The sequence below is a fragment of the Ochotona princeps genome, chromosome X (genome assembly GCF_030435755.1).
Source record: "Ochotona princeps isolate mOchPri1 chromosome X, mOchPri1.hap1, whole genome shotgun sequence".
Classification (NCBI taxonomy): domain Eukaryota; kingdom Metazoa; phylum Chordata; class Mammalia; order Lagomorpha; family Ochotonidae; genus Ochotona; species Ochotona princeps.
This window is the reverse complement of record NC_080865.1, coordinates 79,582,135-79,595,734: the sequence shown is the minus strand read 5'-3', so window position 1 is coordinate 79,595,734 and position 13,600 is coordinate 79,582,135. Positions and strand designations below refer to the sequence as shown.

At 36.4% G+C, this 13,600-nt stretch overlaps 1 protein-coding gene across 5 annotated transcripts in view; it reads left to right on the top strand.

The window, feature by feature from the left end:
* The window catches only part of KLHL13 (kelch like family member 13), a 170,465-nt gene that overhangs the window by 93,755 nt on the left and 63,110 nt on the right, over positions 1 to 13,600 (top strand). The window contains exons 1-2 of one of the 5 annotated variants that reach the window (XM_004587624.3): positions 7,826 to 7,915; positions 9,600 to 9,665. The exons of 3 other annotated variants lie outside the window; for them this stretch is intronic. In XM_004587624.3, the coding sequence (XP_004587681.1) occupies positions 7,875 to 7,915; positions 9,600 to 9,665 (107 nt within the window). In that variant the 5' untranslated portion in view covers positions 7,826 to 7,874. Of the gene's footprint in view, positions 1 to 7,825; positions 7,916 to 9,599; positions 9,666 to 13,600 lie in introns of those variants that run through there. One more of the 5 variants, XM_058658638.1, reaches the window with a different exon arrangement.

Below are 13,600 nucleotides of genomic sequence, written 5' to 3'. Positions count from 1 at the left end.
TAACTTATCTGAAATAACTCTGCCCCCCCGCCAGGTTGCTGGGGTTCCAAAGGCTGTGTCTCACCTCTAGTTTTCTCAGGATAAAAGCTCTTTGCTGTTTGAAGAGACTTGACTGAACTTATTCACTTCACGGTGAATAATCAACAACCACCTCATTCTGGCAACTGTACTTCTTATAATTGTAACAGCCTTCTTGTTAGCTCAAATGAACCTGTAATTGCTGGAAGATTTGGTGGTAGTTCAGAGCAAACAATGGAGCTCGAGGTTGATGGTTGGAAAGCATTCCACTACAGAAAATATTTGGAGGTGGGGAAAGCCTTGACTGAGAACTTTCCCCAATTTTCTTATCTCTCCAACTCTGCTGTAAATTGTTCCTGTGTACAAGTATTCTGTTCTACAGGTTGACTATAAGCTACAGATTGTGTAATTAAAAATAGCAATTTTGTGGCAGTTTTATGCTTTCTAGTCGTGTACATATTTGTTACCACCTATCATGGAAAATAGGATTGAGTAGCAAAAGTGGGGCTGAGGTTGAGGGACCTTTGAAAGTGGAGTTTATGAATGTATCCACACAAATTAGTAGTCATAGAAGATGTTTGTATAGATGATTGCGGTGTTGAAAACATGTAAGTAATGCATAGTACTTTTTAAAAAATTTATTTAAAAGATACAGGGACAGGGCCTGGCGGCATGGCCTAGCAGCTAAAGTCCTCACCTTGTACATGCTGGGATTCCATATGGGCGCCGGTTCTAATCCCAGCTGCCCTGCTTCCCATCCAGCTCCCTGCTTGTGGCCTTGGAAAGCAGTCGAGGACAGCCCAAAGCCTTGGGACCCTGCACCCACGTGGAAGACCTGGAAGAAGCTCCGGGCTCCTGGCTTCAGATTGGCTCAGCTCCAGCCGTTGCAGCCGCCTGGGGAGTGAATCATCAGATGTTAGATCTTCTTCTCTGTCTTTACTCCTCTCTGTATATCTGACTTTGGAATAATAAATAAATAAATAAATAAATAAATAAATAAATAAATAAATACAGGGACAGAGAGATCTTACATTCTCTGATTCATTCCACAGATATCCTTAACACTTACGACTGGGTCAGATCAAGGTCAAAAGCCAGAGATTCCATCAAGGGCTCCTTCATGAGTGATAGCAACTTAAGTGATTGCAGCATCATCTGCTTCTTACCAGGCACATTAGCAGGAAGCCAGATTGGAAACACAGAATAGTCAAGATTTGAAGCAGGCATTCTGCTATGCCAGGCACATAGGCCAAGTGGCCTTTCAAGTGATGAGTGCCATAATCTATCTGTACCATAATATTTGCCTCAGTGATAATTTATTCTCAATTTTTAATTAAAAATTGTGGGCTATCAGGTTTAATCTTAGCTTGTGATTGGTTCATACAGAATCCTATTTGTTACTATTGGTTTCATTGTCTTATGTCTGTTCTCTGCCATGTGACTATCTGGATTCTGAGCCAATCTTCCTTTAGGGTGAAGACTAGAAGTTCTTATGATTCTTGTCTTTCTCTCTAGCTCATAAGGGAGTAAACACTGCATTTATATGTGCCCAAATTCAAGTCCATTGTAACAAAATACAGCTTTCTTTTATAATGTTATAATTTCTTTTATATATTTCTTTTTCCTTTTTAATAAAATCTCCAGCTTTTAAACTGTACTCCAAAACATATCAGAGATAGTCATTAATGATCTGTGTTGGTTATCTCTCACAGCTACAGCAGCCTCAATGCTTACTCCCTATTTTGGGCTTATTAACCCATTTTGCATACTAGCCCATATGCTATTCTCCTTGGGGAATCCTGTTGTTTCTTATTCTTTATACTTTCGTTATGTTAATATGTTGATACTTCTACCTTGCCAGTCTGAATAAAGGGAGAAGCGATATAGCAGTGTGAAATACCCATTTTCTCAGGCCTAATTTGTAATTCTTTCATTGGAAATGGATTCATGGATTTTTTTTTACCAAGCATTTATATTGATGTCTACTTCAAAAGTGCTTGTTAGCATTGGGTCTTCAGTGTTTCGTCTGTATATTTTATTCTTGACTGCTCACCTAGCCATTTGTATTACTACATATTGGTGATATGCAGTAGCTTGCTTTGTCAAATTTGCTATTTTATTTATTTTATTTTTGCTTTACTTGGTGGGGCAACACTTATCAAAATTGGATTTTGAGGTTTACTCTTTTTGTCATCACTGGATGCAAGAATAATTTAATAAGATCTAACAGTCCCAATAATTTCCCTTTATCTTTTCAATGAGCTGTCTATAGGGATGTCTGTTTTTAGAGATACTCTTTTTATTTTTTAGCATTCATTGGTCTAGGTGTTTATGATAAACCAATGAAATGTTTACTTTCTTTCTAGCTTTACCTATGTTATCTCAGATTACTATTTACTGGCATTTCCCATCCTTACTGTAGCTAAGGGATCCCCTGGCTCAGTTCAGTTCTGCAGTCATTTATTGAGCCCTTCTCCACACCATCCATCTAAAGACCTATGATGTGGACCCTGCCAGGCACACACAGGGGTCTGTCATGTAAACATTGAGAGGAGCTATTTAAGTATACTGTTTGCAGTTGAAACCTTTTATTTGTTTCTCTTTAAAATTAATTTACCTTGAATGGCAGAGAGACAGAGAGAAGGACACAGAGATTTGTACTATGTACTGTTTCACTCCCCAAATATCCACATCGGGCAGGGATGGACCAGGTCAAAGCCAGGAGCCAGTAATTTAATGCAGGTATCTTAGGTAGGTGGCAGGGACCTTAACTACTTGAACAGTCACTACTGCCTCTGAGGCTTTAGCAAGAACCTGAAATTGAAAGCAGAGCTGGGTATTTTTCTGTGGGTGTTACAAGCTGAATAAATTTATTTATTAACTAATATCACATGTGAGAGCAGAATTCAGTATCTGATATCACTAACAATAATAGGCCAAAAATATACACTGTATGCTCAGGAAGAGTACATTTGAAGAAAGGGAGCCAGTTTGTTACATAGAAGGAGACCATATAAAGGTATAATAAATGCAGAGTTGCATTTTGAAGCCAGGCACCCTGGTGTGGGCTATAAGTATCATAACTGCTAAGACAAATCCCACACATTTTATTTTGTTATGATTCATGTCTTGGTTTTAAAAGAGTTACATAATTTAATGATTTCTTGTTCAGTTATCATCAGAAAAGTTTACTTAAGCATGCAAAGTAGGCAGTACCTACTTTGCTTATTTGATTTTACTAAAATTACTTCCTGTGGTTTGGGTTACTATGTGACAGACACCAAGTTAAGATTAATAAAAGCATAAGGAAGACTCAACCTCTGCTTTCAGGAGTTTATGTCCCAGGGAGGCGCAGAAACAATAATGATAATCCAAAGTGACAGGAGCTATAATTATTTACAGTACCATGGGAGAACAGAAAACCCAAGCACCTAAGTGGCTATGTGAAAGAGGATTTCCCAGAAGAATGCTGCTTGGAAACCTAAATGTGACGAGAAGTTGGCTTAGTTGACAAGGAGGGCACAGAATTTGAAGTGGAATCATGTGTGAAACTACTGAGATCCTGAGTGAGTATGGAATGTTTGAGGTCTTTGCCAAAAAAGTTGCTAAGTGATGGGAATTGGATTGGGAAGGTATTTCTAGTATAGGAATAGGTTGGTCATTCTAGAGCTTTTGTTGTATAGCCATCCTACAGCCTCCGTGCGATAGTCCCTATTCCTGCATTCTTCAAAATGAGATTCTTAAAATTAAGAGATAATATACTCTTTGACATAGAATCCTCATGGCAAAGTTGAAACTGACATTTAAAACAAACATATAATTGGGGCAGGTTTTCCATGTATTAAATCAGAATACCTGGCTTCAACTCTCAACTCTTCTCAGTTCCAGCTTCCTTCTGATGCAGACACAAGTAGTGGCAGTAGAAGATGACCCAAGCACTTGAGTCTTTGCCACACATGTAGGTGATCTGGATTGAGTTCCTGGCTCCAAACGTTGACCTTGCCCAGGGCTAGTCATTGCAGATGTTTGGAGAATGAACCAGCAAATGAAAGTTCTTTCTCTCTCTCCCACTGTCTCTCTACATCTCATGTAAATGAGTAAATTTTACTTTATGGAGTATTTTGATTGGAAATTATGTTGATAAGTCATTGACAAGTGGGAATATTCTTCCTCATTAACTTTGCATGTTTTCTTTTGTGTCCTTTTGTAGAGCTGACTTCTGTATTTTCAAGCTTGCATGATAAAAGTATATGCTTCCTAGTGTTTTAGTACGTACACTTTAGCCATTTTAAGATTCTCATTATAGGCTTTAAATACTAATCTGTTTAAGATTTAAGTTCATAAGATATGAGCAGGCCTATTTCATAGTCAATCTTAAGTAGTTAGTCTTTAGTAAGTACTTTGTCATGCTGTTCAGTGGTTTATTTTGTCCCATTTGGGGGCTATATAGGAAGATTATGCTTCATTCAATTAGGATTAGGAGGTTATGAGAGTTTGACTTTCTGCCTCCTCTCACATTTGTCCTAGTCCAGTCACAATGCAGACAGTGGTAGCAACGGAAAGACCTTTTTCCGTTTATTTTCTTTCCTTTGACCTCATTTTTCCCATTTAGATTGAGTGGTAATGCTACTAAAATCTGGTAAATTTTCTTGAAATATGAACTTCTGCACTATATTTTGGAGTGATTGCTCCAAATATAAATACTCTTGACCAACCCCTTTTAGACCAATGGTTCTTAAAATTTATCATCCATGAATATTTTAGCAGGACAGAAAAAAACTCTATGAACCAGTTCACCCATCCTGCTCTGAGCGCTTTTACATACCCCACAAGAAAGTGGACGAGTGCTGCTGGGCTGAGATGACACCTCACCGGTTTAGAGGGAACGTAAGTGAATTATTTATGGGAGTAACTCCTGTCATCACAATCACTAATATTAAAAGACATTTTTCTTAGGGACTGCTAGGCAGTAGTTTTCTCCCTCCGCCTTTCTCCTTTTACAGCTTGGAGATGAACTAGTTATGTCAATTTGAATAAAATACCTATTCTAGTCACAATATAATATGTTTGTTGCTGTGTTCCTGCCAGACCTGAAGGAAATGCTTTGGCAATTGGTCTGTTTTCCACAAACCAAAATGAAGAAATGGTCTGGCTTGTTTTCTCCTTGTTTTAAAATCTATGATAACATTGATACATAATTTAAAAACATTCTTTTCAGGACATAGTTAATTAAATCATGTTTATGTCCCCACTAAGTATGGCCCCTTGAAAAGATTAATGGGGAAAATGTGGTACATTTCCAAGATCACATTCACCATCTTTCATCGAGTATTTGATTTTTTTTTCATTACAGGTCAATGGAAAGGCAACTGGTCAGTTTTTGCACTCAATGAAAAAGATACAAAGTGTAGACAGCTTTTATCTGGGATATTGTAAGTCATTGGGAGAATTTTTCATGCATTAACTACTTTTCAAGATTATTGGTAGTATCCTTTTAACCTACTTTAATATAAATGGTTGGCTAAGATGAAAAGCTTTTTTATTGTCTACATAAATGAAAGCAACATGGATTTTGCTTCATTGCATAAATCAAAGATATTGTGCATACATAAAAAGGATGAGATAGTGTTGAATACTCAATGCCCAAATCAACAAAAGCTTGAGTACTTACTGAGTTCTTGACGCGGATCATAATGGGATATGATTCCTTCTGGAGAGACCTCTAAGTATCTGCACCCAAGGACATGTCTGGCATGATTCAGATACAGCTTCTTGTCCTAGATATATCTTCCAGCTAATATTATTAGCACCCCCTTCTTACACTTAAATTTTCACCTTTTTAGTAACCCATCTTTGGAGATTCTAAATCTTTTAGATTCTCCTATCTCATTTTGTAACCCTGATCAATTCCTTTTCTTTTTGAATGGACTTAACAGGGAAGTTCTCCTGGTTTACTTTAGTAATACAACATCATCACACTTTTTCTCATATACAGTTCCATTTCTCTGAAGGTCACAGTCCCGTTATTCAGGTATGCTGTTGCTATCCCTCTCTCATGAATTTCATGGAATTTTCAAACCAGTGCTGTGCTATATACTGACAGCAGCATCGAACAGTAATGTAGAATTGCTTCGCCAAACCTGTCTGGGTCTCTTCACAATTCATATACTTTTGTTTTTAGTTTAAGTGTGGGGAAGGTAGTTACTAAATATAGTGTATCCTGTGAAGTTTAGGAGAGTGGGTCCTCGGCTCTCTTGGGTCCTCGGCTTGTGATCTTCGCCATAGTGTGATTCTGCACTATCCTATATTCCCTGCTTCACTGTATGGAAAAGGAATCAAAATGATTTCTTGTACATTGTGTGCTAAATATCAAGAAAGATGCGCAATATCCATAATTGAAGAAGATTAAAATATCTGTGGACTAAAATTACTATGCTCACATCACAAAAAAGAATGGAATTTGAGCTGAATTGAGTAGGTTGGTTGATTTCAGGAAAGTGGATCAGCGAAGGGGTTCCATGCCTGACGGGCCTCTGTAGTAAAAGTGAGACAGAACGAAACAAGCTTGTGCAGTGGAGAATGGGAAAGTTGATGTTTTGGGATACAGTGACAGTGCGTTAGCTGATCTGGCCAGGCAGCATCTAGAGTTACTCCTTCTGGACCGAGCTGTTTGATTAGCTCTTTGATTGACTTATACAACAAGTGGTTTCTTGTGACCTGTAGGATAAATTCTAAAGCTCTTCACTGGTATGCCTGATCTTCAGTGATATAATTTCTGCGTATCTAAAATCCACCGTGCTTAACACAGTATGTCTTCTTTCCAGTCCTATCGAAGACTTCACTGGTCTCTCCCTGCCCCCTCCAAAGCATTCCCCAGGTCTCTGTATCCCTTCATGGAGTAGTTTAGGGTCACCTGAGGAATGCCTCATTTCTTCCACTGCAATCACATTAGGATGTTGATTGTTGCGCGGCTGCTGTAGAGCTGTGACAGATAACACTGAAGTGTCTACACTGTGTTTTGTGTTATCAGAGGCCGTGTCTGCCTTCTTCACTGTGCCACAAGCTCCCTGAGAAGCTTGCCTTTCCATCCACACCACATAGTGCAGTGGCTAATGCGTAGCCAATTCAGCAAGTACTTGTAGAATAAAATATTCATGGAATGCTTATATTGTGTTGCATGTGATTTTATTTTTAAAGATTAATCTGGAAGAATTATAATTGACAGATCAAAGAAGAGAGATTCAGGGAGGCTGGTTATGTGTGTTTTATTGAAGTAGCTCATTTGTTTTAACACCAATGGGGGGGGGGTAGATACCTGGAAAGTTGATCAAGAAAAGCAGATAGGACTTAATAACTGCCTGATGTGGACAACAGAAAGGAAAGTGCTAACATTGATAAGGATCGTAAGACAAATAACAGAACATTGACCCTTGGGAAAAATAAGATTCCTTGTTAGGTGAACGTGCTCTTTTCCTGGGTCAGACCTCCTGGTGTTAGTATTTGCCTTGCCCCACCTCTGCCATAAAGGAGCATAGCTTTTTTTCTTGTTGAGTTTCCTGGAACTAAGCTCAATATTCATATGGTCCTCATTTACATATCACCAGGAATTTAGATATGAAATATAAATAGGTCAACCACACCGACTACAGTTTCCTACCGTGGGAACGAGGGCAGAACCACAGGTTTTTGAACGCGAAAAAGCCCATTCCTGCTTTAGGGAGCTGCAACTGAGGTGCTATACCACAGAGATACACTGGGGTGCGCTACTGTGTAGCAGAGCCTAGCTGTGCATCGCCGCTCTTAACTTTAAAACTCCAGAGAATTTGATGAGAGAGGGATCCACAAGAACATGACAAATGATGAGAGTTCAAACCTTAAGAGAAAAATGGGCTTATTGGTAAGAGACCTTTCTTTTCCTTTATTTACTGCTGCTACTTATTCAGTAAAATAGCAAGCCTGTTATTTTCATATTGCTTGTGAAGCGGTATACAAAAATCAATTTTATATGTATTGTAGAATTCAGGAGACATATTGGTAACCATGTAAAAATCATAGGAAGCATGTATAGAGGTTGGTTTTAAACGAAATATCTGAGGAAATTTTATTCTCCTTCAGACTATGATATGGATGTATTTATATGGCTTAGATGTAATGCTGGTTAGAAAATGCATGTACATATTTACAAAGTTAAAATAAAGAACAGTGACTTGTGTGGAAAGACATAATTTCACACGGTTACCAGAAGGTGGCACACCAGATTATCCTACAGTGCACAAAGAAAAAGAATAATATGAATAGGAATATAAAATAAGCTGTAGTTAAAGATATTTTAATGTATTTTTAAGCAACAGAATAATGTAATCATTATTTGCTTGGTGAAGCTTAATGCTAAACCATGACAAATATGAAGTTAACCTGTTGTAGATTTTAATCATTCAAGAATAATTTTTGTGTGTATAGCATTTTGAAACTAGACATTGAAATACTATTGTCATTAAGGAGATGCTGTTTTGAATTTATCATTCTAAAAATAAATAAAATTCTTGCCACCTTACCTTTTCTTACAATAAGAAGTCACGAGAGTAAAGACAGCATTTTGAGCATGGTCTTTGTCAAGATCTTTTTAGAGATACTTTTAGGCTGTGACTTTGATTTAGTTATGCCTTTAATAATGCAATAGTGGTTGTGAGATGACCTAGAAAAAAAAGCATGTTAGTTTGTTTTGAAAAAAACGCTAGATAAGGCTAATGTGCACTTCCTACAAACTCAGAACGATATAAAGGAAATAAATATAAATACGTGGAATCCTGTGTTAGAGCTCCTCAGGTACTGGCCTGCATGCTTTAATTTTGAAAAGTGTTGACTGCAGCATATACTGCAGTGCTTCTGTAGTAGTCTCTATTTTTTAAAACTGCATTCTTGAGACAGTACCAGGGTTATGTCTGTCCACCGTTGCTTCAGTACTAGCTCGAAGGAGCTGGATGTATGATGGGACTCCACATAAAGCACATCTTCTGCTTAGGAGACAATACCTCTATTTATGTTTTTATTAATTTCAAGCAGTATGAAAAATCGGAAAATTGGTAGTAAATGAACCTAGACGAACATTAGCCATCTGTTCTCTGAAAGCTTGTAATACGTGTCGTTGGCTTTAAGGCTTTTTTTTGTTTTGGCAAAGCAGTATATCAGCACAGAATTGACCTTTAGACTTAAAAAGCTCAAAAATGACATATCATTCCAAGGGCCAACTGATCATTTACTGAAAAAGTATTTCCTTGTGTCCGTATGTGTCTACATTAGTCTTTCAGATCAGCTGCAATTAAGTGTTGTATTTAATGTCAGTCTTTAATTCCAGACTTTCTAAAGGATTAAGACAGCTTCTGAAAAGAGAACCTTCCAGTTTCCTAGTTAAGGTTTTTACAAATTAATTTATAGTGTTCAGTGTGGTCTTAACTGTTCAAGATGTGTAAATATGGTTCATTAATTCGTGGCTAAAATATGTTGCAGGTGTGGTTTGGAAATTTTGAACCAAATACAGTTAAGTCACAATTAACCAGATTTTTGTTCCACTCCACTTTCAGGAGACGGAGGCAGTTGTCTTTAAAACAAGCCGATTTCAAGGATATATTCAAAAAATCAACGTCAGGGTATGTCCAAGGGTCTACATTTTGCTCTGCCTTTTGTTTCAAGAAATGAGAACTGCTTTTCAGAATAGACCCTGAGATGTTGGAAGACATTCAGTTATCAAGCAGAATTGCAGGGTACTTTGTTTATTATGAAAACATACACATACTGTGCTGTTCAAAATGCAGATTACTGTGTTGCACTTTATATTTTCCAGTGTACTTTCGCAAGTATTGGTTCCTTTGTTTTTCCTAGCATTGCTATGAGCCAGATGAGGAAAGTAGCATTTTTCCTATCTTACAGATGAGGGAAGATAGCCCTCAATGTTGTGAAGCTAATTAGTGCCAGAGCTGCAGGTCTAACAAGGTGCTAGCTCAACATTGGCTCTTTTGCATCCTTCCTCACAGAAAGAGTTTGAAACAAATGTTTAACTTTCGATTCTGTATTGCACAGTATAATTTACTTTTGTTTTCTAATTCCTGCACCTTACCATTTCACACTTTGCATTTGTCTGCCTGCTACTGTGCCTGTCTGCTTGCTGGCTACAGACCTAGTTTTCAGAGCTGGAAGGATCTGGAGTGTGGGAAAGTAACATCGGGCCAGGGACAGTTAGGTTAGATGGTTGGTGGTGAACACCCAAGGATGATACACCAAGGAAGGCCAGAGTCTGAGAAGGAAAGCACAGTGTTACAGTAGCTGATGCCTCTTGAGCAGAACATAGGCACTTTGATTTTAAGGCAATCTTTTTCCAAGTTTAGTAGACTTGGCATGATAGAGTACTTGCACAAAATGTAGAGTCCTGGATCCTACCTCCATGTTTCTGATTTTTAAATATCCAATTCAGGCAATTCTTGGCATACTAATATTAGAGAGCCTCCACTTCCCAGAACTAAAACTTTTTGCTTTCTATATGTTATATATATTTGTATATATGCATATATATATATCTTTAAATGTGTGTGGTATACTATAAAGAATCGTGTGTGTATGTGTGTACACACACCCGAGAAAAGAGACACTTTTGTATCAGTATTTCCTGAGTTTCATGTCAAAACATGAATGAGGGGATTGGGGATGAGGGGAAGGTAAGAGTTTGGAATCCAGCTATAATTTGCACATGTGGCTATACTCATATCTGTATCTGAAGTATGTCACAGTAGCTATCGCATGCTATTGTGACTGAGTTTTTGTTTTTTAAACTTATATCCATTTCATATTTGAACATGTAAAGGGCAGAAAGATTTCCACTAAAAGGTAAACCATAAGCAAGTTTTGATATTGTTCATAGTCATTGGCTCCCAGTTGCTTTGGCTTAAAGTTTTGTAAAAATTTGCTAGGTTCTCCAGGGCCATGGATAGTTAAGACTTGATTGTAGCAGTATATGTATGCTCATTTTGTGTTTCATAGGTGAATGTCCAGTGTATTCAATTATATTGTAAGGACCATGGGGTTGGAGAACATGTGTTGTGTATATTTATATCATCCAACGGTCACTAGTTCTCAATATTTACAGATGATAGAACTAATTTAGCATGCGTGTACCTCTTCTCTAGGGATTTTGCATAGCGAGTTGATGGACTGGGCATTTGTTATGTTCAAGGGGTCTATCTCACACTGTCAGCAATAGTTAATATACTATGGAAGCCTCAAATGGAATATTTATATTTTAGTTAACAAACACAAAAGCCATGATCCTAATTAATTTGCTAATGCTTTTTCTATATTAGACTGTCACTTTAAGCCTGAATTTTCTGCCAATTCACTCATTTTTGGAATACAAGTTATGGTGCTCTGTGCCTTAAACGCTTGAATCTTAAAGATAAGTGTATCTGGAAACCCCTAAACATAAATATTTTAGTTTAAGTTCTGAATGGCATTGCAGGAATTTAAACAAAATGGCCAGACTCTGTAGAGGAAGACACATAAAAATACTCACCAACGTCTGACTTACATCAAGCCAAGTAAGGAATGAATGAATAAAATACATGCTGGCTAAAGGGGAAATACGTTGCATTCAAGTGTTATTTAGCTTTGTAATTCTGTCAAAAAAATAACTGATTAGTCAAACATGTTTAATTTTGAAGATATAAAGTGATTCTGAACTTGTTAGGTAAAATACACAAAGCAGTCAAAATTTAAGTTCTATTTTAAACCAATGATCAGTCTAGAAGATCCATTCTATTTTGATTCAAAATTGTGCTTATTTTAGTTAGTAATAGAATATAAGAGAAAGAAAAGGACATGTCTTCCTCCTTTTGCACAACCGTTGTAGCAATATAATAAAGTTAGATATAATGCCAAAGCAGTTTTCTGGGTAGATGGCAACATATGAACACTTTATGTATAATGTATGTGAATGATGTTTTGTGCATCACAGGGATTTAGTTGAATTACTTGTTGCAGGCAGAGCAATTGTAATTTACATACTTTTTTTAGATTTATTGCCATGTATTTGGCATCTTTCAGACTATTTCTGTACCCATTGCTTATTTTGTAGAAATTGAGAGTACCAAAGAGAAGAATTCTAAATTAGAAATTGACAAGGATTGGAAATTGTCATGAAAACACAGGGATTGTCCCGGTTGCTAAGTCTTTGGGTAACGCCATTCTAGGCAAGTGATATGTCTGTAAGCTACTCTTAACCATTGGGCCTCATTGCATAGAAATGGGTCATAAGCTTCAAGTGTGAAATTGAATAATTTCTTGAAATTAAGATTTTTTTCACATTCATTATATAGTTAAAACTTTTATGGAAACAACAGCAGTTTCTATGGGTGTCTGTGGGGACATCAAAAATAAATATTTGTGGAAAATACATGTTATGGAAGACAAACATGGATTGAAAAATGTTTTGTTCCCAAGTAAAGTTATCTTTTAATTTCATTTTCATTAGGATTGTTTGAAATTTTTTTTCTTTATTTAAAAAGCAGACAAAGACAATCAGACAGAGATTAGGTGTCCTTATAGTAGGGAATTTAGAGTTACACATGGGAAATTATGGAAAATTAAGATAATTCACTTCAAAAGGCCTTTATTCATGGAAAATTTACATAGTGTATAATCTTAATGAGTCATTAGGATTAACTTTCCATGTTTGCTGCTGGTTAACAAAACATTAGTGTGACCACTCCATAAGTAGTACTTATGTCAGTATACTACTATACGTACTTGTAGCCAAGATTTACAAATAGCGAAGGGAAAGTCACTGGAAAACCAGGTAATCGTCATTTGTCTTTGTCCATAGCATTTATGCCAAACATGTGATTTTTTATAGTAAATATATATATAAATATATATATGATTTTTAAAAAGTAGAATTATTTTATCAATTTAAATTGTAATGTTGAAAAATATACTAACCTAATGGTGTTTAAGAAACTCAGGCTTTCATAAAAGTATAGATATTTCTGAAGTTGTGCAGAATATAGCACATGCCATTTTTCCTTAACTGCTATGCCTTTGAGATTTAGTTTCTGATATGGTTTGTTGTTTAACAATAATTTGTAGCATTGTAAATAAATATCAGAGTTTGCTTTCAGCAAAATAGAGCAGGATTTACAAGCAAAGATTATAGTATTATTTATATTGTCTTCATGTGACTTTGGTTGATATGCATTTATATTTAATACAATCAGGATTAAAACAACATGTTGAAATCACTGGAGAATGTCTTATCAATCTATTTTTATTCATTTGAGTCATTCTTTTTTTTTAATTATTTATTATTTAACTTCAGTAATTACATTGTATTATGTGACACAATTACATAGATACTTGGGTTCTCCCCACCCCTCCCCAAACCCTCCCACCATCATTTGAGTCATTCTTAACTGTTCTTTTGGTTGTACATTTCGTTTTTTAAAAAACTGATGAATGTTTAGATTTACATCATAACAGCTTACAGTAAATAGCTTGGCTATTTTATTTATCCAAAATAATTTAAACAGATATTTAGGAA